The sequence below is a fragment of the Vicugna pacos genome, unplaced genomic scaffold, assembly GCF_048564905.1.
Source record: "Vicugna pacos unplaced genomic scaffold, VicPac4 scaffold_19, whole genome shotgun sequence".
In the NCBI taxonomy this organism is placed as follows: Eukaryota; Metazoa; Chordata; class Mammalia; order Artiodactyla; family Camelidae; genus Vicugna; species Vicugna pacos.
In genome coordinates this window covers 36,477,915-36,504,147 of record NW_027328740.1, presented here as the reverse complement: position 1 = coordinate 36,504,147, position 26,233 = coordinate 36,477,915, and the positions used below count along the sequence as shown (strand labels likewise).

Below are 26,233 nucleotides of genomic sequence, written 5' to 3'. Positions count from 1 at the left end.
CACGTGAATGGGCTTCCTGCAGTGCTTGACAGTTCTGTAACCCCGAATGACTCAGGAGAATCAGCATGGCTCCTGGGAGTCCCCAAGTAACTGCCCATCAGCACGCTGACCACCATCACACGTGCCAGGGTTGAATTGCAGAGAAGAGAGCAACCTCTGAAAGGCACAGGGAATGTTGACAAGGGAATAAAAGGCTGCGGTCAATCCTGGGACAGAGGCCCTGTGAGCAGAGGCCAGAAGGCTGCAGGTGAACTGGAGTGGCCCTGGGGCAGGAAGGGACCACAGGGGAGCATATCTCAATTATCTCCTCTCTCTCCCTCGGGTAGGAGGGATAAAGCCTGCATCCTTCTCACCTGGAACTGTGGGTTCTGGCTGGCGGAAGTCTTACCGACACGGAATGAATTTCTCAAGACTGCGGAAAAAGGAAAGAAAGCGAGAGGGATTAGGGAGCCAAATCCACGAGTCTCTCAAATGCTCCCATATTTATTGTGTATAATCAAAGTAAAAAGTCAATAACAGTTGTGAGATAGTAGGCAGGAACTTGGGGAAAGAAGGGATGAGACAGAGATTGTAGACTCCACCATGAGTACTAAGGCTTAGTTTACCTTTAGGGAAGTCATGGGCTGAGGGGAACAAGATACATTTTTTAGACATGTTCATTACAAAGCAGACCACCAGACCAGCCTGGTCCCTGTTTTGGGGATAATAGACTATCTAACACCACGCAGGCCTGGCGTTTATAGCTGAGGGCCTGGGTCATTGCTCTGCAATAAGCAGTGTGCTATCTATAACCTCAAATATGCAAGCAAGGCATTGTCTCTGCTTTTTATGGCAAGGAGACAGGAGTGAGGATGCACAGGTGTTTGCTTTAAAGCAGTTAATAAGCACATTTTTTTTCTTAAAGTTGACAGGTGGCTGGGATGTGTTACAACTTGTTAACTCAATCATGGGCTCCCACATGGAACCATTATGGAGGACATCCTAGGATGAAAAATCCTGGCTCTGGATCTTTTCCTGCCAGCTTCGGCCACTCCAGCAGGGTCTAGACACATCCCTGAATAACGATCCCACAGAACCACCTAAACTCTTAACTCCTGGTGCTTGAAACTTAATTTTAGCTCTACACAACTTAATGTAGAAAAGTTTCAGAAATAAAAGATATTATATTCTTTTTATATCTCATCATAAGACTGATTTTTCTGATTGCTCTAAGCTGCTTCTACATGGTAAAGCACCTAATTCTGCAGGTGAATTCAGTACTTTCCTTTGGGCATAACTAGACAGTCTGGGCTGTCTGACTTCTATTAGTCAAATACCAATACACTTAATTGATTTCTTTGTTCATCAATTTCAGCCTGGAGGTGAGGGTCTATCACTATTTTCCTCAGCCCACCCTCTACTCTTTTCTCATCAGCATCTCAGGCCTCCTGAAAACAAAACAAAGCATTTGTTTCCCTTCATCTACACTTTCCACAAAGGCAACAGGAATCATCATGCCTAGAGAATGAATTCAACACAAATGTTAAAACAAAAATCTATAAACCTGAAGCAACTCCATCTCCGGCTCATGATACACAATGACATGAGAGTAAGTGTGTCAGGTACAAAGCATGCGTGAGCCTGACCACCTCATTTCTATTCTTCAAAGGAAGGAAGGTTTTCGTATTTTTTATTATCATTCTTTGTCATTGTTTCTGATTAAGCCAAAAAATTTTTTATGAAATAATTAAGCACTGCAATAACAGATTTTCGCTGTATCAATTACAGAAGGAATTCAGAGGGGATAGGAAAACCCACCTCTGTAAAAAATGCAAAATTCCTTCCCCTGTTAAGAACACGAATACAAAATGCAACAGAGAATTCAAATTCTTGTGGAGAGGACAAAAGCCACAGAATCAAAGCAAAGTCATTATTATGACTCAATCCAAAATTCACTGGACAAACATGCTCAATGCATTCAAATAATTTTTAAGGCACACTGCAAACCATTCACTTAATTATCTACAGGCTAGAGGAAGAATTTCCCTCTATAACAGACAACATAAATCAATAGGTTGCCCCACCAAACAAGGAACAAACATCAGGTTTTTTGCAGTTCTGATAAATCAGCAAGTTTTAAAGATCAAAATCCAGAAATTTTAAACATTCATTCACACCAGAATGAATCAAGCACTTAAAAAAAATAAATAACCCAAAGAAACTAAACACATTGATCACGTACCTGGATCAATGAGAAATTCTTGTACAGCTGGAAAAAAAGAACAGTCTATAGACTTATACTTGAAAAATAAAACTACTTTTAAAGATAACTGCTAAAACACATTTCATCATTCATGTTGCCTTGAAAAATCTGAGGCACTTGTCTCTGATCAGAAAAGCAATTCTGAGTATTAGTATGTTACAATTCAGTGCCAGTTTGCTTTAGAAGAAAAAAGAAAAGCTACTGTTTCTCATCTTGCACAAAGTTTAAAGAACCTCCCTGCCTCTATCTCCTCCCATTTTCTAAGCTCATGCTCCCCAACCCTTCTGAAACAATTATGAGAACCTCTTATTCCCACCAATATGCCAAATCACAAAAGAGTATCAATTTATTTGTGTAAATATATACCTACACCTTGAACTGGAGGAGAAAGATTTCAGAAGGCTATATGGAACTTATTGCTACATTCCTGAAATCACACACATACACGTTCACAGAGACACAGACATATACAAACTGAATTACTGGGCACTTCACAAGCTAAGGTCTTACAACTTCTAGAAGATAACTTTGTAGTTAGTTTAAAATACAAAACGGTCAGCTTTTGAAAGCCTTGAACATTGCAAAATCATCCAAATATCAATGAGATCCAATTAGCCTTCTCTGTAGAATGTAATTCCCCATGATGGCAAAGCAGACCCTAAGAAGTAGTGGATCCAAGACTCGTGTTTTTCACTAGCTATGATCGTTTTAAAACATGTAAACAGATTTAGAAAGGTATGTCCCTATGACATTTATTCTTATTGAGATGGCATATGTATTCAATTGTCTATGCAGAAAATAGGACCCATGATGGTGTTTAAGAAATATTTTGTGTATTGAAATATTTATTTTTAAGTGCAGACAAGGAGGGTGGGTATTACTCCATTGTAGAGCACCTGTTGTGCACGCACATGTTCCTGGCTTCAATCCCCAGTACCTTCATGAAAATAAATAAATACAAGTGCTTACTTAAAAATAAGAATAAATTTATATAAAAACATAAATGCAGACTAAAAACCACTGCAATCTAGGAGCCACAATTATAATAAAAAACAAGAGTTTCTATCAAATATTGACTATACGCCAATCACAGAGACAACCACAAATCACACCTGACAACCATCACGTGTGATTCTCAGCAATCCTACTAAGTAGACACGGATGAGAAACCCGGCTCTGCGGATGAGGAGACGGAGCTCGGAGGAGCCGGGGACACTGACCGTCCTGCTCCCCGTGACACCGCGTCAGCCCAGGGCAAGCGCTGACAGAGCTGCACTGAGGGGACACCCAGCTGCATGGAACCATGGGGGATTGGGGAGTCCTAGAAAATACTCAAAAGTGTTCAATGAAAAACCAGCTCAAATATGTTACTCTGTGCCCCATCCTCTAAACACAGAACATGTCTGGGACCTTTTTGATGCCTCCGTGTCCTTTCTGCCATCATCAGTTACGTGCCCTCTCAGCGCGACCAGTCATGAACTGGACCCCATACGAAGTGCACTCAGATGGAAGAGCTTTAAAAGCTGTTTTATGAAGTTTGTAAGACTCTGTCTATTCCTCACACAGGCGGTCATCCGGCACTACTCACCGGTGCGGATGTACCACCTGAAATCACACCTTTCTGCTTTTTAAAATCCTTTCATGTAATACAGACTTTTAAACAGCAAAGAAGCAGCTCAACCACAGACAGTGGACATCTTTTCACCAAACGGACTCAAACAGCCCATCGGACTACCTGGAAGCCCTTTTCTTCTATTAAACCCACTTCCAGGTACTTCATCTGATTGGTGGACTCGGCCTCTGAATGGCCTACTCAGAGAGATCCCATCCTCACATCCGGGGGTGGGAGAGGACCCTGCTGCTGGGAGAAATCAGTGAGGAAGGTGGACATCCTCCAGCCATTTCTGCACGGGTAGAAATGCCACATGCTCAGAAATTATACCGTCAGCACCCCTCGGCTCCCATGGACTGGTTTCACATTAAGCAAACTTATGACACACGGATGCAAGAAAACCAGAAATTCAATTTATTAATGTAACAGGAGATGTGAAACTACAAACCAGATTGAAATATCAGAGTTCAACCATGAGTACAGATTCTCCTCCACGGCCCAATCTCGGGCAGGCAGTCACATGGCAAGCGTGGACAGAAGCAGAGCAGGAAGGGTTTCTAGATTAACTCAATGGACTAAATTTCTGTTATAAGAACAGATCTACTGCCTGGAAAACAATTAATGCCAATCACGGGGCACACTCCATGGACAGTGGCTGAAACACGACTGTGAGTACCTGTATAACTCCACTTTCCCTGTCCTTTCTGGTCTAACTGATGCAGAGGTACAGAGATCCAGGGATGCAGATACCTGTAAACACCCAAAGCCCATCCCTGGGAGCCTGGAAACCAGATAGCCAGGATTTAATCAGCTCTGCCACTTACTAGCTCTGTTACCTTGGCCAAATTACTTACCCTCTGTGTGCCTCAATTTCCACACTGTAAACCTGGGATAACAATCAAATCTTTCTTACTCACTTGTTGTGAAAATTGGAGGATTCATTTCTGTAAAACTCTCAGAAAAGAATGTAGCACATTTTTGGTGCCCAACAAATTTCAATTTAATAAGAAAGTGATTTACAAGTCTCCCATCTAATCATCTTCTGTGTTTCATGACTATTCTGAGTCCCAAAGGAAATCCTTATTTCCCCTCTTATAAACTCTTGAGGAGCACCCTTCTGTTTCAAGCCACCACCTGTTTAATCTGAGGGGGGATTCCCTCCTCCCCACTCCTCTGGTCCATGGGAGACTGCTTCTCCCTTCACACCCCTGACCACTGGCCCACGGCTAGCCCTCCTCACACTAACAGATTGAGGTGTGAGTCCGGGGAGACAAGCAGGGCATATGAAAGCTTTCCTTCCCCTCCAGTGTTGGCCACCCTTAGGAAGCAGCCGGGATGCTCAGTTCCATGGCAAGACAGTCCTGTGCATTATGGGTCAGAATCTCTCAAGGGAATGCTCGCTGTGGACCAGAGTTACCTGGGACTGCGTAAGTCTCTAATTCTGGGACATAGTGTCATGACACTCACTCTCCCACAGCCCTGAATTTCATGGAGAACGTGGCTTCATCAGTAATAAAGGAGACATTTATCGCCTGCCTGTTCTTCTTTGTCATCTCTCAGTTGGCTGCTGGACACAACATGTGTATAAGTATTGGGTCCCCTTAAGCCCCAACTTATATGAAGTAACAAAAATTCTGTGGCTTAACATTGGTTCAGGGCGACTGTGTAACTGTCCTGACTCTGCTGATGCTAAATTATGTGTATAGGAACTATGGAACCTCCTCAAATATCTTTCATCATAAAACCAGCTTTTCTTATTTTCCTGTTTCTCAGTAATTGCCAAAGACTATCAAATGATGGCTTCACACCAAACAGCAGTTAAGATTATGAGCCCTCTTGTCATACACACTGTGCTAAACACTTTACATAATTTCTAATTCTCACAATTCTACAAAGCAGAAATGAGTGTCCCCATCTCACAGACGAGGGAAAAACTCAGAAAGAACTGACTCAGGATCACGTAGCTCAGTGGCAGCGCGTGCACGCAAACCCAAGTCAAAACACCACACCCCTTTGTATATGTACCAAATCTCCTACCACCCATTGACACACAGCGGTGGGGATAATACTTAGGGAACTCAGTACACTTTTCAGCTTTAAGGTGCTCCAGAGGCCGCTTCTAGCTCTTTTATAAAATCCCGGCTCACTGGTTTCTAACACTGCAAGAAAAGTCCGATGTTGCAACTGTTTGCACAGGAAGTCTGAAATGTTCACAGCGAGATGATAGAATAAAACTAAGACATAAGCAGAATAATAGTTCCAGGTAGTCAGACATAATGGACATTGTGCTACCCTGAAGCACTAAGCAAAGGAATCAAAAAAAAAAAAAAAACGTTGTTTAAGACTTCCTTTACAAACAGGAAAGTTAAGACTGTAAGAAGGTGTAACAGCGCCACCTATGGCTTAAAAGGCCTTCCTGGTTGCCTGGAAAGGTGCAACACAAAAATTGCCTGTGGATCAGAAACAAGAATCAGATAACTAAAAGCTTATGTAGCACATACTGCTCTCCTAGTCCTCATGTCTTGCACTGTAGCAAAAACCAACAGAACTGTACTAGGCCTATATTCATAAAAGTCATGTCTGTATTTTTCCAACAGGAGGTAATCTAAGTATCTTGCAAAATACTTCTCAAAGAGCCAGGAAATCATAGAAGTGTATTGAAATACAAAAACATTTATTTACATATTAAAACAGCATGAGCTTTTTTCTATTAAAAAAGCTGACATGTCAAATCAATGTTTTGATATTTTAAAACCTATTAAGAGTGCAGAAAAATAAATCAAAATTTTCTTTAATCACAAAAGAGAGAAGCTTATTCCCTGAAAATGATCAATGTGGATTTTTCTAAACTTAATGCTTCTGGTCAGAGTCCTACGAATTTAAATGTCTGAGTGTATAGTTACACGGCAGCATGAACACTGAGTTGTAACAATACACATTCTGTGTAAATAATCTTCAAGGTCGTCTGCTTAAGTCAATTTAACTAGTCCCTGTCTCAATAGAATGATACAGATTTCATTAAAACTTCATACTGCACGCACACACACACACAAAACCCTGAATCCTTGTTACTTTAAGCCATATTCATATATATCCATATTGAATATGCATCAGAAACAAGCCACCCTCTTTAGTATTCACAGTTGATCCTTCTAAACTATCTGTCATTGTGACAGCACATTTTTACTAAGCAGCTCTTGGATGCTTTGTATACAAGGCGTCTACCTCTCACAGTCAGACATGGTAAACGGCATCACTCAAATTTCACAAATGAGGAAATATACTTAAGCCATGGAAACAACGTACATATTTATCATCAGGAAAGAAAAGAGTAAAGATTTTACTTTCAATATGCACTGACAAACTTTTCCTCCATACTAAGACTACATACATAAAACAAATTCAGTCATTGTAAATTATTCTGTCAATAAGCACCACTAGAGAAAAACAAGCAACATCATTAGCAATGATTGGACTTTCAAAGCCCACTCCTATTTTGCACTATAATCATTTTTAATGTTTTGTTTTTAGTGCTTACATAGCACTAATATAAAGAAAACATAAACTATTTAAGTCATTACCTGAGAATGCAACATTTGTGAAAATGTACAATTTTAATTTATGCCGCTCTGTCTCACATTCTCACTGGTGTCTCTCCTTTGAAGGCCTCATCAGGCTGAGATCGCCAAAATCGGTCATTTATGGACTCACAGGAGTTCGGGAAACCACTCAACGGGAGGCTGATCAGAGGAGAAATTGAGAATGCATCCTGTGCAGCCTGGGTTCCAGCACCGAGCTAGGCACCGCCAGCTGCGTTTGATTTGGGACAAGCTGCCCACCTCTCAATCCCTCAGCTGCAAAAAGGAGACATTGATACCTACCGTCAAACACCTGCTTTGAAGTAAAACATGAGAAAAACAGTTTAGCCTTTGGTAGGTGTCCACTCACAGCAAGCTTGGTCATTATGATGATGAGGATTACTTTTAATAAGTTAAGCTAGACCAAAAATTAGAAATCACCATAAAGGAGAAACATTTTAACTCAATAAGCATTTCCTTTTGAATGGATTGATAAAAGTTCTAATGATTTTTTTAATAAACCAAATTTTGTCCATTAATTTTAGATTTACCGGTTTATGGACAAGTCTCCAAAAAAAGAATTAGAGGCCTCTAACCTCTGAATACTAAGAAAGTAAAGTTTAAAACAATTATGGGGGAGAGTATACCTCAGTTGAGAGAGTATGTGCTCAGCACGCATGAGGCCCTCAGTTCAGTCCCCAGTAACTCCATTTAAAAACTTTTATTTAAAAAAAAGGAGAATTAAAGGAAAAAGATGGAGGACTACAGAATTTTTTTAGAGAATCCACTCAGATTTAAGATGGGGAAAAAATATCCATTTCTCACAGGAAATCTTGAGAACTATGTAAACCGGATCTGAGTTGTCTAGTCTTTAACATTATTCATGAATTCATATTACCAAGTCTTAAAACTACCTGATAACCCACAGTGGTGATAGTGATCATAAAACCTGCCAATGCGGATCGAACTCTGGCTAGGACTGCTCTGTTCTGACATCTCTGCCCCTGAGGCCTCACCAGGCTGAGAGCACTAAATTTTGTCATTCATGAGCATCTCGTGTAAGTCTTCCATTTGTGCTTCTCAGTCTCCTCTCACCAGCCCCTCTGAGGGAAGCACTGTTATCATCTTCCCCACACGCAGATAAGGTCACTGAGGTACAGAAACTAAACCTGCTCCAGGTCACATCGGCATTAAAGGACGTCTGTATTTCTGCTGTTTTGCGATTGACAAAGGAATCTGAGATATCAATACAAGATAGACTGTTAAATAATCAAGTCTGTCAGCTCTTCACCTCAAAGAGCAGATACTATAAATTCCTGATGTAGGATGAGGCTGCCGCCACAAAATGACTCAGCTAGAAATTAATATCCAAGATGAAGCAGCGGATACACATAAATATTCATGACTGTCAACTCCTCTCACGGGTCTTGGCCCTTCACTGCCTGAATGGGGGTGAAATCCCCACCCGTGTCTGGGAGGGTAGCGCGGCTCTTCCAAGTCTCACCCAGGCTTCACAGGCTGTTTCCCCCTACAGACTGTCCTAAATGATTAAAAAGCTCACAAGATTTTTACACCAGCCAAAACTGAAAGACATTTCTGCATATGGAGCACTTTCTCAGGCTTAAACCATTTTTGCCTACACTCAGCAAGGGGGAAAAAAGAAACATGACTCTGCAAAGTCTCTTAGCCTTACCACTCACAGGAGTTGAATGGTCTCAGCACAAGATGACCCTTCACATTACAGGATGAGAACAAAATAAAGCCGCCCCAACAACAAGCACTCCCAGAGACAGCGCTCAGCAGTCTTCTGCACACTCACGGTTGTGCAGCCCTCACCACCATCTATTTCCAGAACACTTCATCACCCCAATAGAACACCCCTGTCACTAGCAGTCACTCCACAACCCCCCTCCACCCAGCCCCTTGCAACCATCATCTGCTCTCTGCCACTGCATGAGCCAATTCTGGGCATTTCTAAGATCACTGAAATCAACAATATGTGGCCGTTTGTGTCTGGTTCCTTTCAGTTAACGTGCTGTTATCAAGGCTTTCCCATGTTGAAGTGGTATCAGCATGTCTCTTTTTTTTTGAAAATGTTAAACTTTATTAGAAGGTGGTAAATACTATCAAAAATAGTTAGAGTGGGGTATAAGGGGTGGGGTTTCAAAGGGAAAAGGCCGGGTTGAGCAGTCAGGGTGGACTACCCAGAGCAGATGGCTTTTTTCATATTCCCCTTTATTTATTTTTTCTGTTTTATTCACTCTTATGTCTGAATAATATTCCACTAAATGGAGATACTACATTTTGTTCTTTCATTCAGCAGCTATATATGGACGAGGTCCAGAAGAATGAGTGTAAGTGGTGGCTAGCAGGGATGGCATTTAAGCAAAGGGCAAGATGTGCTTTCAAAAAAAAAGTGAACAATCAGAGGCACAAGGAAATTCAGCGCGTTTCTGAGAAAGTGCATGGTTGCTTCAGTAGGACTGCCATGCAGGGCTGTGGGGGATAGTGACAGGAGACACAGTGAGGGAGTCACCTGAGAATATTCCCCACTGTAAGCAGCTCAGCCAATTCTCCTCCCTCATCCTGTATTTTAGAGACATTTTTGCTAGCTTTTCTCTTATTTCAAGTAACAGTACTTTAGTTACACATCTGATCATCTGCATCAGACCACATTAGCTCCAAGCCACAGAAAATCATTCACTGACCGGAGCAGCTCCAAGACATAACATTGATGGACCAGGGAGTCCTGCAGCATCCCATCCTGCAGGCACAAACCACACATGTTCCCTGGTGATGTCCGGAAAGTAAAATGCATGGAAATATCTCACTGCTGCTGCACGACATCTGCCCACAAATTGCCCCCAAATCATGCTGGCACAGCACTACTCAACCCTCGCACTACCCAAAAAAAAAAAAAGAGAGAGAGAAAAGAAAAGAAAAGAGAAGAAAAGAAAAGAAAAGAAAATATAAGAAAAGAAAAGAATAAAGCTAAGAAAGCAAATTTAGGCTCTTCCATTGAAAACCAGCAACCATCACTGCCAGTATCTGAGCTGGAATGATCCTGACTTCAAAAACCACTGTGCAGTTACTATTCAAATGTGACAGACATATATGTATTTCACTTAGATGATATTACAATAGGATTTTTCTTTTCAAAATTTCCAGTTGCAACAATAGCACAAGAAAGTTTATGTCTCATTTTTTAAAAAAAATCAATTATTTTCCACTTTGTTAATTTTGAATCTATTATTATTTTATAAAGGGAGCTATGCTGCAGATTATAAACCAAATATCTGGCTTCTGCAAACAAGACCTATATGACTTCACTATTTCAGAGCAAGTTTTAATGATGCTTTCAAATTGGGGGCGCTCACTAACAGCTCTTTAAATACTGTCAAAGATGTGCTATTATGTAATGCAAAGGGTCTACCTACACATCAACTCAGAAACCAAAGAAACTACACGAAAGCCTTAGTTTATCATTTTAAAATATTCCTATTATTTTGAATATTAAATTTCTTAAAAGATAAGATTTTTTTTGAGAAAGACATCAGTTGTATTAAAATTCCTCTCACCAAGAAAGCAATCTTTATCAAGAATTACTACCCCTATGAAAATCCAAAAGACAGGACGTTTCTAGCTAAGTTAACTTACAGATCTCAACACAAGCCTAAATCCTATCTGCGCTCACTTGAACGAGCCCAGCAAAGTCCTGGGCTACTCTGGAACTTAGCTCTTCTGTTCCATATGTTGGCAGAGCTAAGATCATCACACAAGGCAGGGAAGGAGAGAAGAGGTAAGTCCACCTGGCGGCCTCCATCTGTTTACTTCCAGCCACAAGGTGTCGCTAGAGCGACCCCGCTAACAAGCCCTCCACATAAGGAAACCCGGCATCCACTCTGCCCCTGCGGTCCCCAAGCAGCCCCGACGCCCCTCTCCCACTGGTGGCCTCCGAGCCTGTGAATGGTCTTCTAATGACCCTCCCAGTTGGTGACACCCTCCCCCTCTTCCCCGCTACACACACACACACACACACACACACACACAGCCAAGGCAGCCTTCCCAAAGCACAAATTTGATTACATCTCCCCCACTTCAAACCCATCAAAGGCTCCCTGGTAGAGTTCTAGCCCCACCCCCGAACCTGCTTGTCCATCCTCACCTCAGTACCAGGTCCCCAGTGACCTCAGGGGCCCCGTGACCTGCTGCTACTTCCCACTAGCCTCCAGGCTCATTTTAACTGTTTGTCAAGGAAGTCTTCCTTCCCTCCAACCTCCGCACTTTGGATTAGGTGCCCTGCTGTGTTAATAAAACATTTTAATCTAAGTCAACTTCTGACACTGCTAAGCTCTCAAGAAGCAAGTACATTTTGCTTACTACTGTGGGTCCACCCCCTCTCCCCTAGACACTCAGAATTGCGTGTGTTGTGAATAAAAGAATGAAGGGGTGGGACTCAAAAGGACAGGCAGAGCTGCTCTCCTAAGGGTCACTTCCTGCTGACACCCTTCACTGCCTCTTCTGTGTCAGTTCTAGTAAAACCAAGCTCCTCCAAAGCCCTCCACCCCTAGGCCCTCTCCAGTGTCCTTCAAAGCAGGATCACCCACCACCCTGGACCACACAGGGCAGTCTCCCCGAGTCCCCACCCCACAAGCCTCCAGGCCTCTACCCGGGCTGCTCCTGCCACCTGAGTCACCCTCTTGATTCCTTCCCCTGGCTGACTCTTACTCTGTCCTCAGAACTGAATGTAGAGCCAATTTCTTCCAGGAAGTCCTCCCTGATGATGTCCTTTAGCTCTTGGCTGGGCTCCATCTACAGCAGCACTGCTTGGCGACCAACTGGTATTTGTCCACCTGCTCCTATGAGACCATGACCTCTTGGAGGCCACGTGGGAAAAAGGAGTGAGGTGACAAGAGGGGTGGGAAGAGCAAACAGGAAAGTCGCAGCTCAAGTCCCAAATTCAAGGATTCTGTCTCAGATAAAAAGAATAAACTGTTTCATACGTGTGTCATTTGGCTATGATTTTTGTGGCTCATGGAAAACAAGAGCTTGGTGTTCAAGCCTGAAATCCAAGTTACATGCAAAGAAATGTATATATTCATATCCAAAGGAAACCAGAGCTGCTCAACAACACTTTGCAGTTAAAATCCAAAGGAACTTTGATAAAGGCAATCTCCCTCTCTCTCTTTATTTTTATTTATTTATTTTTTTTGGTATCATATAGTTTTAGAAGTATTTGTATAACTAAGTGATGGCTACAGCCTATGATTCTGCACTGGAGTGTTTGGGGCTAAGGAAGCCCAGATTACATGCACTGTGTAAATGCAATCACACCAACACAATGACAGGCGCCCTAGTGGCTGAGCTGAAGTTCCAAAGCAGAGAACCTTATGTTGGAAGACAGCTCTCAGTAGAAAGTAAGAAATGCAATGTTCTGTACTCAATTTCATTAGCTTTATGAGCCATTAACAGATAGTATGTCTTGTCTAATGAAACCCCAAAATATATTGTCATCTTCGATTTTCTCCATCTGACTGTTTTATGCTAAATTTGGATATCAAACCCTCACTCCATACGGAAAGCTCAGGCCTTAGCTGCAGCACAGTTACATCCCGTGGAAGAAAGCCGATCAAGGGAGAACAGGAGAGTTTCCCTTCAGAAGCTGCTAAGTGTGGTTTTGCACCTGTATGTCATTTACAACCACGCCATCGTCAAAGGAGTAAGACCTTACATCTGTGGGGCAAAAAGCACTGCGGTGGTTCCGAACCATGAAAGAACACTGAGCTTTGTGCAACAGTCCTGAGGCACTTAAAGCGTACTTTCTCTGAAAGGCTCCGAAACTGACTCACTTCACCATTTCAGGTACAACCGGAATTAGTAGAGAGAACATGCCCTTGAAGTCTGACAAGGCCCTGCTGGAATCCTGCTACAGCATTTACTAGCTGCTAAATGAACCAATTCCTTAAACCTCTGAGGAGGCTTCCCAATCTTCAAAACGGGGCTGCCAGCGCCCACTTGGGAGGCATGGATGTGAATGCAACACGCAAGTAGGGCGGCCGACTGGTACGTGACACGGGACCTGGCTAGTTTCCCTCCGCTGCCCTTCTCCCCCTTTAAACTTGCACTGTTCCCCCTGGTAAGGGTGAAGCCCCAGGAACAGACTGCCCGATTCTTCTGTATATCCCCGGATACATACCTTACCCTTAGGAGGTCAGAAAAACAACTGCCTTCTCCCCAGTCACTATCAATATTCTTAAGAGTCTGGGTTTTTTTTAACTCTATGTTTCAGGGAGACTATTCAAGAATTGTTCAACCACCGTTCTCCAGGTTGTCTCCTCTCCCAACGCCCATCCCTTCTTACCTCAAATCTTCTGTCTGATTGCCTTTTGTTCGTGGGAAAGAGAGTCCGCTAGGGTGCGGACTCCCTAGGCCTCCCTCCCTTCATCACAGGAGAGTGTGACTACATTCTCCCAACTCCCCACTCCGACTCCAGCTTCTGAGGAGTTTCCCCTTCTGGACCCTGCAGCCTCTGGATCGTCCCAAGACGCGCACACGTGGCCAAAACCCTCTCTTCAGATTTCTTCCTGTGTGGCCCTGCCCACCCCCCAGAACCTTAAGGATAAATGCCATTGCTCTGAAAATCACAAACGCCGCTGACTGACACACCAAAGCTGCATGGTCCGGGCTTTCCTCCAAACCAGGCACAGCCCTGCCCCCCCTCAGACACAGTCTGCACCTCTTGAGATGAGCTGATCCACTTGCACGGCTGTGAACACCAGCTAAGAATGACGAATCCCAATGTGTATCTCTAGTCCGGCTCCTTCACCTGAGCCCCAGGCTCATAGACACGAGTGCCTCTTGGAAGTCCTAACTTGGATGACAAATGGCATCTTAAAAATGCCATATGTCAAAAAAAAAGGCCTTATGTCCACCATTTACTCTAGACTTCGATTCCTGGCAGGTACCTCCCAGGCTCCCCATTTTAGTAACAGCCCCAGCACCCACCTAGGTGTTTGAGGTCACATTCAATTTCCACTGTTCCCTCCACCTGGCCCTGCCCTGGAATCAGTCTTGTTATTTCTGTCGCTAAGCCAGTCTCAAGTCTGGTTCTGCAGGGAGCACGATGGAAACCCACAAGCTCACAGCAAGGTGCACTGAGTCACAGTCCTCCGAAGGGAGTTCCCTGGAGGGGGAGGCATCTCCTGCTGCCAGCCACCTCAGAAGGCACTGGATTCTCACAAAGAAGGACCAGAAGAAGGGACTCAAGGATCTCCCGTGATCTGAGGTTTGAAGGGCCCGAGGTCTGGGGGAGCTCCTAGTTAGCTGACACTCCTGTCAGTGAGCAGATGAGGATGGTAGGAACCCAGGCAAGTCTGTTCTCGCTCCGACCCCTTTTCTCTCGGGAGCCACGGGAAAGGCCAGTTTCCAGGGCACAGACCGGCCATCACAGATCCCAGCCTGCATTTGCCAACCCAGACAGCCTAGACTCCAACTTGCGACTCTTACTTCTGTTCTGTTCCCCCCCAGAATGTGATGGACTCTTTCAGAAAGTCTGGACTGTCTCAAGCGAGACCAAGTCAGTGAAGGATGAAGTGTCCACATTTGGACCAGAGCATGAAAGGAGAAACAAGGCCTCATGTCCAGCATGACGGTGGTGGCCAAGCCCTTTCCCTGGGTGAGATGAACCAGGGTCGGGGTGAGAATGCAAGGTCCCTTCACGGCTGACAGGGGTGTTGGAGACTCACTACCGCAAAATAACCACACGGCCGTCAGTGGTGGACATCAGCTGCAACAGACACAGAGTCAGCTATTTACTGCCAAAAAGGGGTAAAAGTAAAGGCCGGTGCAGGGAGGCCTGCACGGCTGCTGAGGCAAACCACAGACCCGGCTCTGAATGCCCACTGGCTGAAGCAGAGAGGAAGCTATGGTCCCATTTAGGGGTCCCTGTGTCCACCAGATCCAAGTGAACCAGCTCCTTAGGACAAGGCAATGTTTTCCTGATACTTAGAAAAACCAGCCTCATAAAGGGAACAAAAGAGTGGCATGGTTTTAGGCCCGCGCCTGCCCCTCTATGAATGCAAAGTAAAGTAAATGGCACTGGGAAGGTGAATGCAAAAAAAAAAACCAAAAAACAAAAAACCGGTGACTGCTTCCTCCAACAGCGTCCCCTGCAGCTGCTCACCCCCGAGCCGGCCACTTCCTCACCAGTGACCGCCGGCCAGGAAGCGCCGTCACGCACGTCACACAGCGACAGCCAGGAACCGTGTGCCGAGCACGTTTGTGTAAAAGCCAGAATCAAGCAAGGTGCTGCAGATTTTGACTTTCCAAGTTTAAATACTCCATGAAAAAAATCCCTCAGCAGCCGCCTAAATCAATTCGCATCTCACTTCTTCAAAACAAATAAACAAAATTAGTAAGAGAGCATTTGTTACCAAATATAAGGACGAACTAACAGGTTCCTCAAAGCAAGGACTTTAACAGATATCAAACTCCAGTGGGTGATGTGCTAACATAGCAAAAATTCCAAAAAAGTAGAAAATAAGATGACTAGGATAATATACGAATCATGGCAACTGTTAAGTTTTTGCTTTTTATAGCGATGGAGACGGCACAGAGGGCGATCTGGCTATTCCAATGCAGGGTGTGCACAGCCCACATTTTCAGACCCAACAACATGCTCACGGGGTGGTATAAGGGAAAAAGGAAAATAGAAAAAGGAATAGAGGAACAGCCAAAATTAGAAACACACGAGAACAAAAATGACTTTGACAGCATTTACAAGAAATTACGTCAGTGTGATGAGGACAGGGACGCAGGGACGGTGAGACCCACCCTCACCTCCTGATCCAGGGAAGGCAGGGGCCTGAGGGGAGCGATGCTGCCGGGGGACCCCAACGTGGTCAGCGCCCCAAACCAAAACTTCACCTAGATGCGTGTAGACAGCTTTTGAGCTACAAAATGTGGTCGCATTTCAAGCTGGACAACTTTACTCACTCCCACCAAGAGGAACAGGGGAGAATTAGGTTCTGCTCCTGAACCAAAGCATTGTTTAAAAAATTAATGACTGTGTAATAGTAAAAGCAACAATGGAGTAAAAGTCACTGGAGGAGAACGTGCTTGACCCGAGCTCACTGGCCACGTTATCTTACTGACGTTCAGATGCTGGCTGAGCCCTTATGGTACCAGAACAGACAGACCCACCAGGAGGGAGGTTTAATGCGCTGCTGTATTTTGATGCCGGCAGCCATGCCTGGTACACGAGGTTCTGGGTAAACAATGGTGACAGTGTCAACCACTATGGGCTAAGCACACATCCAGCTACTCCGCCAAATCCCAAGGGCAGACTTCAAAAGGCAAAAACAAGCTGGCATTCTCTGTTGGCTCTGCAGAATCAGAGCCAAGCAGTTGCTGAGCAAAAATGTCACCAGTGCCTCCTATGACAAAATAGGAGGCACTGGCGTGGGGCTGGGGCAGGGCTCCAGGCTTCCACTGATCACCCACCAGTCTGTCCAGGGGGTGAAGGAGGTCCCTGCTTTCATTGCACCGATGCACCTACCTTGAATGACGCCTTAGGACTCAACAGGAGGTGACAGGTGAGGTGAACGGAGCCAGTCTTGGTGTAGCACGGTTCTGGCAGCTATGCCCTCAGCAGTGCCCAGTTTCCTAAACCTGACACCTCATCTCCAAGGAGCAGAAGTGTAGTGTGGGCATGTAGATCACAGGGCCCTGTGAGGACAAGTACAGATCATGGCCACGACATGCCTCTCCCCTTCCTTAAGCCATAGAGGAATGTCCGGGGAGGAAGTGAAAATTATTCCAGAGCCTGCCAGGCACCACACGCAGGTGGGACACGGATCCCCTGTGTCTGTCATTCACAGGACTGGTGTGGATTTTCTTTTTATCAATTCTCTGGCATCTTCTCCTCCATCTTACCAACAACAAGAAAGTAGAATCTGACCTTAGAATCACAGAGAATCACAGAGCCCCTCCTGCACAGCGGGCCCGGCAGCACGTGCCATGTCCTCCGACCGTCACCTGTGGGACCGCCATGAGCGCTCTCCAGACTCAAGGCCCGAGGCCGTAGGCCGGGGGGACACAGCTCACCTCACTCTCCCCAGTAAAGGGGGACCACCTCTCGGCAAAGACGTCTCACCCTCTTCTGCCCGAGGGACAGCTTGAAAGATACACAGGGAAACATAGTAGAGGGTGAGGGGTTAGGCAGCCCAGAAGTGATCGTCTGCACTTCCAAGGCAGAGTGGGGCCTTTGACCTAATCACAGGGACAAAGTGAGGACGAAATTTTCCCTGCTGTGTCCCATACACCGTGACACGCCTTTCCCTGCATAAGGAGCTAATTCGGAAGCCCCTGGCAGTGTTTCTGATGTCCTAACTTGGCATGGTGGCTGTCAGGCAGGGGAGAGGGCCTGAGCCGTGCTGGTGCTGGGCCTGGGAGGCAGGAGACATCGGCTCCACCCTGAGCTCAACCAGCACCTCGTTCTGCGTCTCGGGATTCAGAGTCTCATTTATAAGCAAAGGGATGAAACTGTCCCAGGACAGGCTGTCCAACAGGAATGAAATGAGAGTCATGTAAATAACGTTTCCCAGTTGCCAGGTTTAAAATGTAACAAAAAAAAACCAAGTAACTGATTTTAAGAACAGACCTTACTTATTCTACTGTATGTAAAATACTATCATTTTGACGTGTAATCAATATAGAAAGTAACAAGATAGTTTATATTCTTTTTACTAGACAAGTTTCAGCGTCTGATGTGCATTTGACTTACAGCACATCTCAGCTCAGACCGGCCTCCTCCCCAGCACTACTAAAATCAGTAGCTGTGGCTACTCTATTGGACAGCAACTCCAGGGGTCCCCCCAAGTGTCCTGGCTGAAAAGGGGGAGTAAGTGTCCACACTAACCCTAAAAGGATCTCTCTGAAACAAAGGCGGATTTAGTTTTAAACGTCTGAAAACCGGCGGGCTACACCTCCTTCCCGCCTTGGCTACAAGAAAGCCCTCCTCCTTGATGATCCCATTCTGGATGTAGGGAAGCAATCTGTCACACAGCCAGGGTGGCCCGGCCTTCAGGTTGACTTGCCTGCTGTCTGTGTCCAGTCCCACGAAGTCCTCCTTCTCAAATAGGATGTAGAGGAGGGGGGTCTTCTCCCCAGAATTTTCGGGGTCCCCATCCAGCCACTTGGACTTGGGCAAGATGAAGAGTGACTCAGTGAAGTCGTCGATCCTCTTCTCCACCACCCTGCAGTCCTCGTAGATTGAAGGCCACGTCGGTGTGCGGCTGCTCGGCCACCTCCCCATACAGCACAAAGACAAAGAGCTGAGAGTCGTAGAGCGTGGTGCCATACAGCTCCTCTGTGCGTGGAGCTTCTAGAAGGTCTTGGCCAAGAGGCAGTCAGTAATGGTGACAAGGCCCATGACATTGCGGTGGGTCTGGAAGTCACTCCATCCATTCTCGGGCACATAGAGATACCTATAGTAGATACAGAGTGCCCACTGGGAGCCGCACGGTCTGATCTGGCTCACCAAGGAGATTCCATTATAGATGCAAAAGAAATTCTCTAAGATGATCCCCACGGGTTGGACCACAATCGGGAGAGTCTGGTGGTCCTCAGCGCACTGCACGTAGTCAGGGGCGTTCATGTTGAAGGCCCTGCCGAGAAGGGAGGGTAAATCGATGTACATACTGTGCTGTGGGCTGCGGGCCTCACTGGGATGCGGCGACCTGGTGTGCACCAGCCAGAAGGCAAGGGAAGTCCAAGCAAATCGGGGATAATTTTGTCCTCAGCATCTGCACATGGCTACTGAAGCTCAGATCACATTACCCAGCTTTTGGTCTAGGCTTCCATCCCCTGCAGAAAAGGATCATTTCTTGTTTTCTGTTTCCAAGCACCTAGGCAGGCCCTGATGCAAAGTCGGTGCTCAAAACTGCTGAATAAATGAATGAATAAAGGAACTGCTTCCCCACCCCTCAGCAGGATATAATGCAAAGAACCATAGTAGGATCAAAATATCTGGATTTCAACGCCAATTTATTTGAACTCCTAAGGTGCAGAATAATGGGTAAGAAAACTTGCTTTGGGGAGGAGGTTACAATTCAGTGGTAGAGCACGTGCTTAGCATGTTCAAGGACCTAGGCTCAATCCTCAGTACCTCATTTTAGAAAAATGAAACAAATAAATAAACTTAATTAACCCCCTCAAAAAATATTTTCTCCATTCAAAATTCAAAAAAAACCACCTTGCAATTGACACAACATTGTAAACTTGACTATACTTCAATTAAAAAAAAACTTCTTGCCTTACAAGAATATATCTGGATTATGGAAGTTTGCAAATGTAAAATGCCTAGGGTACCACCTGCATAAGAAGAAGGAACTGTACAAATGTACTATCCCTCATTTATGAGCTATTTTTCCTTTGGGGAGATTATAACCTCTCAGAGATATTTTTCTCATATTAAAAAAAAAAAGAAAAAGAAAACATTACCTGATTCTCCATACTGCTGAAGAATCAGATAACCCTATGAAAGCATCTGACCCACAGAGTTTATTCAATAAATGTTTGTTGAATGAATGAATAAACAAGCAAAGTGAATGCTGCTCCCTGCCACAGACCATCATAATGGTACTGCTTGGAAATGCCAAGCCCACGTTCCACCCAAATCTTCACTAACCACGTGGGTGACCTGGGCAGACCTGTGTGCTTCTCTCAACACCAGTTTATTCATAAATAGAAATGAGGGCAATAACACAAACCTAAAAGGGTTAGTGAGTCACGAATGAATAGTACCCCAACTTTGCAAGATGGAACTATTAAAGAAAATTGGGCAAAGAGTCCATAGGCCCTCTCCATATTATCTCTTACAACTACATGGGAATCTACATTACATCTAAAAATAAAAAGTCTATTATTTTAAAGAGGCTATTGAGTTTAAATCAGCTCACCGTCTCAAATAAGGAACACACAGTACAAATAAGAGAATGCGCAGCCCATGAGATGCACTCAGTAAATATTCCCACTGAACCCACTGGTCCCTCCAAATTCAGAGCATGAGGATGTGTCCTCGTGGCCAGAGGCCACTGCACCTGAAGCTTAAAAAGCTAATGGTCCCCACTTTCAAAAGCCCCTGCCACCAACCTAGGTCTAATTTTGTATTTGTAATTTTTTTTCTTTTTATAAAATAGAAATCCCCAATTGCATAGCCTTCAGGTCACCAAAACCTGACCACAGAGATCATGATGGCAACCCTCCTTGGTGAAACAATAAAATGAAAAGCCATTTCCACAAGACCTGTGTGTAAATCTACTAGGGAACTTCATCCTGGACTGAGAGGAAGAGGACTGGGGAGGAGGGGGCAATCTGAGGCACACAGACCCATGGGCCACCTGTCCCACGATGGACATTACACTCAACCCTCACCCTCCAGGAACTTCAAAATACACACAGACAGAGTGATGTGGACAATATATATGTATTTTTAAAGAAATTCCGACTCTCTAGCAGGTCTTGTATCTACCGAGACACAAATGGCTTATGTGTATAATGTTTCACAAAAGCCTTAAAACATTACCACCCCAACTTGACACATTAAGAAACTAGGGATAGAGGTTTATCACATTGTGCAAGATTAGAGGGATGCCACATCAGACACTGTATTTAAACCCAAGCCTTTGCTCCAGTGCTCACACAAGAAAGTGTGACATACTGCCCCTTTCCTGCCCTCTCCCTGCAATAAATCTCTGAAGAGTCTTTTCTGTGCCACGTGGAATCACAATCACGTCAATTTACCACAAAGAGCTATGTGACTCCTTGGAGGACGTGTCAAAATCTAAAGGGTTGTGATGGGAGGAGAGATTTGAATTTTCTGTTTCTCAAAGGAAACATGGCTTTAAAAGAAACTGAAAAGCACTTATCTAGTCTAAGCCTTCATTGTGCAGAGAAGGAAATGGAGGCTCAGAAGAGATGAGGAAAGGGACTTATTAACAAATATTGCCTCAGTGCAACACCAAGCCAGCCCTGGGCCCTTCTGGGGGAGTACCTGGAAGGCCCAGGAAAATGATTGTTAGAAAAAGGAAAGAGAAGAAGCATACAAGGCCCTGTCTCTACACCACCATACCATGAAGTTCCACCAAATTATCCAGTATTGGGTGCAGCCAAAATTTAGGTGGGCTAAAGAGGTTATAGAAACCTGGAAGTCTCAACCATAGTGGAAATTCCAACATTTACTGTTTTTTTCCAAGTTCAAGCATCAGTTCAGTGGGCACTCCATACGAGGGACTACACGAGGCCTGGAGTTCTCCCAAATACAGATCTCTATTATCACGTGTGCAAACCACACACAGGCCCACCAGAAGAAAAACGCCCACACATAAGATGCAACTACAGAAACAGAAAAGAGCCAACCAGCATATATTGCTAGCAAAAACGGTGCTGCTAGAAATAGACTCATGGACATAGAAAGCAAACTGTTGTTAGCAGGCAGGAAAGGGAGGATTAACAGATACACATTAATAAATATAAAATAAATGACAAGGACCTACTATATAGCACAGGGTACTATTTTCAATTTCTTGTAATGAGTTGTACTAAAAACAATCTGAAAAACATTTATATACATATGCATAAGCTTATAACTGAATCTCTGCTGTACATCTGAAGCTAACATGGTAAATTTACAACACTTCAATAAAAAATAATTTTATATAATAAGTAAAAATAAAAGCAACGCCATAAAAAAAAAAAAGTAAAAGAACACGGTAATCCCCTTAGCTGTAGATGGTGGAGAACTCTGCAAGCACCAAGTCCACTCGAATACTCCAGCACTGGCGGTCACTCATTCTAACCATCAGAGAATCACTTGGCTTCTACGAGGTTACTTTTCTCTTCAGTGAAAGGCTACAGTTCCATCTAATGATGTATTGAATCTCATCATTCACAAACCCAAGAATTAATGAGGATTTCCCATAGGCCTGGCTCTGGACAGATGAAAAGATAGGGTCCCAGATATATTCATGTGTAGAAGAAGTTTATGCCATAAAGACATTAATTCTTCCTGCTTTGATAGACAGATTCATTGCAATTCTGATTAGAATTCCTCCCAGATATTTCATGGAATGTAACAAGTTAATTTATGGTCAGGAACAGCCAAGAAACTTCTTTAGAACCACCACTGGGAAGGGGTGGATAGGTCATGCATTTCAACTGGTCTTTCTGATGTGATGAAAACGTTCTGGAATAATAATGGTTGCACAAATGTGAATATGCTAAAAGCTGCTGAATTGTAACATTCAAGTGGGTGGACTTCATGGTGTGTGAACAATATCACAATAAAGCTGTTATATGAAAAAATCCTTCTTGCCAATTATTTTTCCCTCTATACTACTAGTCTGTCCCACAATTTAAGTAAAACAAACAAACAAAAAAAACAAAACAAACCAGATTTTGCCAGGAGCTCTTTAGGAGTGCAATGTCCCTGGGTCTCCAACGCCTCGGGTTGTGCTGTTCCTGTTAACACACAATAGCTGGGCTGGACTAGTTAGGGACTATAAGTATCTTTTTAAGATCGACGGTCTCACGTTTCACCCTGGGAGAGTGAATGATGGAGGATGAGACAGCCTCATGCCTTCAGCTCATTTTTAACTGAACCAAGCCCTGCTTTCACCACTGTAATCCCTCTCAGTATAAAAACATGTGACATCAACAAGCACCGCCATCATAACACCTGAAAGTGTTCAAGGTACTTACCTGGGGCAGAAATCCTGATCAAGGAGACAGAAGCTCCCTCAGCACTGCCGCTCCCTTTTCCCGACTCCACCAGGAGAAGCTGGGAGTTACAGCCGCGGGCTCTCAGCCTGGGGAGCAGCGCCCACGCCGCTAATCTGGACCTCAGGGATCGGGAAAGGGAGAGGAAGGCAGCCCCGGGGTCGCGGGGCAGGGAGAGCGGGGTGGGGGACGCGGGCTGCAGCCCCGCTCGGAGGCCAGCCCCAGCCCCAGCCCAAGCCGCCCGCCCCGTCCGGGTGTGCAGACCCCGCCCGCCCGGGACACAGCCCGCCCAGTGGTGGGGACGGGTCGGCGGCCTAGGAGAGGAAGCCCGGGAGGGGAGGACTCGCGGGCGGGAGAGGGGAAGCGGATGCCAGCCGCGGACTGAGGGGAGCCCGGCTGGGCCAAGAGGCGCAGGGGCACACCTGGCCCTGGACAGCTGTGGCCGGGGCGCCGGGGCAGGTGGCGCGGGCAGAGGGGTCTGGCCCGAGCAATCCAGCTGAACACACGCTGACTGGCGCCCTGGGGGGCTGTGACACGCCGACCGTCCTCCCGCAGCCGCCTCACCCCTTTCCCGATATCCCCTCACCTTGCACTTCCACAGCCAGAGGCCCCGGCCCCAGGCAGTAGCCAAAGGCCTACAGGGCGACAGAGCTGAGAAGCCATTGGGGCCGATCCCCGGCTCGGAGCTGGAGCTTCCAACCCGCGGTCCAGCTGGCAGCAACTGCGCATGCGCAGGAGGGCCAGCGATCCGCTCTGGGTCCTGAGAGAGAAGGGGAACCGAGGGAGGGAGAATAGGGGAGGAGGAGGGGAGGCGGGGAAAAGTGGAGGGAGACACATGGACAGGAGGAGCAGAGGGAAGGCAGTTATCTGGAATTGGGAGGGGAGTAACAGAGATGGGGAGAAAGCGTTTTACCTCTTGTGGCACCCCGAAGGAGGCAGCAGTCCTGCCTATACACCCTTCTCTTACCCGTCATTGCCCACAGCTCATCTTTTACGTCCCTGGCCCAGCCCTCCAGCTAAGGTCTCTGCAGAAACCCTACGGGTATCATACCCGTTGCCCCCACAAGGAGCTAGGTTTACTGTTGCTCAGGGAACCAAGCACCCGCAGGTGTTGTTTCTCAGAACTACCTTGGGAAGAGTACATATTCCCCTTTTACACGCTGGGAAACAGGCAGGCACGATCTCTGCCTTAGCTCCACTGTCCCAAATGTTGCGCTGGCAGGGAGCGGGAGGTAAAATGTCAGAGCCCCAGAAGGAGCAGACTGCCTGAGTGCTGGTGTAGAGTCCCCATCCCTCCTGGGTAAACCACACCCCAACCTCGGGGAATAATCAAGGGCTCACCGTAGGCCCCTGTGTGTGGGAGAGCTGCCCTCAGTCCCAGTGTCCAACTTGCTAGGTAGGTAGAAGTGTTATTGAGTCCAAATTCATTCTCCTCAGTGCAGGACAGGCCAGTAAGTTGGGAGACCAAGTGTTGGGGCATGGAATAGCAAGTTTCTGTAGACCTAGATGGCAAACTAATGTCCTGGAAAACCATCTCCCCAAGTCAGAATTCAGGCTGCTTTCCTATGTGCTTGGTTTTTGCAAACTTCTTGGTGTAGGAATTCCTTCTTGTTAGAATCCTTTGTTCTTGCAGCTATCTCCCTGGGTCAGATCCCTGTAAACCTCCAACAAAACAAACGTTATTTTCTATTCTGCAACGTGTTATCTTTATATGATTGGAAAAGTGTTAAATACCCTTAAAGGTCAGAGCCTTCAGAATAGGCTCTCCTGTATATTTTAGGCTCTAGGCAACATTGTTTTACAAGCAAGAAGAAGCCTAGGAGACAGAGCACAGGGTTAAAGTCAAAGGAACAGATCTAATATGGAGTCAGATTTCTTCTTTTCTATTACTGTGGCAGAAGCCACTTGAGGATTTAAATCCCTTAAAGTTAAAAATAAGTAAAACTTTAAAGGAATTTACATACATTGGTGGGAACTTGCATAGCATATCTGGAAAAGCACACAAAGGATTGTAAACATTGGCATCTCCAGGGAGGCGTGTAAGAACAGAGGATGAGGGAAAACTTCTTTCACTTGAGTGTTTTTTGCTCTGTTTGAATTTTTTTAACCATATGCATATATTTCTTTTTCAGTTAAAATAAATGTGTAATGGAGCAAAGGAGTAACTAGTTCAGCAAATACAGCAGCCATAGACTCACTGAGTCATCATTTTCGATTTAAGCCAGGAAGCATTGATTGTCTCTCTCCTATGTGCCCAGTGCTGTTTTAAAACATTTTAATATATTTTTTTTATAAAATAATAACATGCTATCCCTCACCCCTGCTCAGGGCTGGTGGGAAACCAACTGAGTTTTTATTGAGTTGTTTTCCAAGGAGTAGAGATGAGTTATAAACAGAACACAACTTCAGGGCAAAACAGGCGGACTGGTTTTCCAGCAGGCCAGATAGCGATGACGGGTTTTCAATAGAGGCGCACAGAGGCTGAGAGAGAAAGCCTCCAGGACCCTACAGAAAGCTGCCCACAGTGCCTTCTCCATGGCACTACTGAAATAGGAAAGAACAAATCTGACTCCATATTAGATCTGTTCCTTTGACTTTAAACCTGTGCCCTGTTTCCTAGGCTTAGTCTTGCTGTTTCTGCACCTTTTGTGAAACAATGTTGCCTAGATCCTGAAATATACAGGAGACCCTATTCTCAAGGCTCTGACTTTGAAGGATATTATCACTTTTCCATTCGTATAAAGATAACAAGATACAGAATAGAAAATAACATTTGCTTGTTGGAGGTTTACACGGATCTGACCCAGGTGAAGAGCTGCAAGAACAAAGGATTCTAACAACAAAGAATTCATACACCAAGTTTGCAACAACCAAGCATTCCCGCTTCCCCTTTTTAATATAAGAAGAGCCTGAATTCTGACTTGGGATGATGGTTCTCCAGGACATTGGTCTACCATCTTCTCCGCTGGCTTTACAAATTAAAGCCGCTATTTCTTGCCCCAAATCCTTGTCTCCTGATGTGTT

At 45.1% G+C, this 26,233-nt stretch overlaps 1 protein-coding gene across 1 annotated transcript in view; it reads right to left on the bottom strand.

Annotated features, from left to right (window-relative positions):
* The window catches only part of LOC140692910 (uncharacterized), a 91,703-nt gene extending 66,749 nt beyond the window's left edge, over positions 1 to 24,954 (bottom strand). Inside the window, exons 1-7 of the mRNA XM_072957119.1 lie at positions 24,551 to 24,954; positions 23,796 to 24,076; positions 23,192 to 23,270; positions 22,883 to 22,951; positions 2,222 to 2,248; positions 354 to 412; positions 4 to 156 (exon numbers count right to left, since the gene is read on the bottom strand). Coding sequence (XP_072813220.1) covers positions 61 to 156; positions 354 to 412; positions 2,222 to 2,248; positions 22,883 to 22,951; positions 23,192 to 23,270; positions 23,796 to 24,076; positions 24,551 to 24,743 — 804 coding nt within the window. The 5' untranslated portion in view covers positions 24,744 to 24,954 and the 3' untranslated portion in view covers positions 4 to 60. The remainder of the gene's footprint in view (positions 1 to 3; positions 157 to 353; positions 413 to 2,221; positions 2,249 to 22,882; positions 22,952 to 23,191; positions 23,271 to 23,795; positions 24,077 to 24,550) is intronic.
* Positions 24,955 to 26,233: the final 1,279 nt, after the last annotated feature.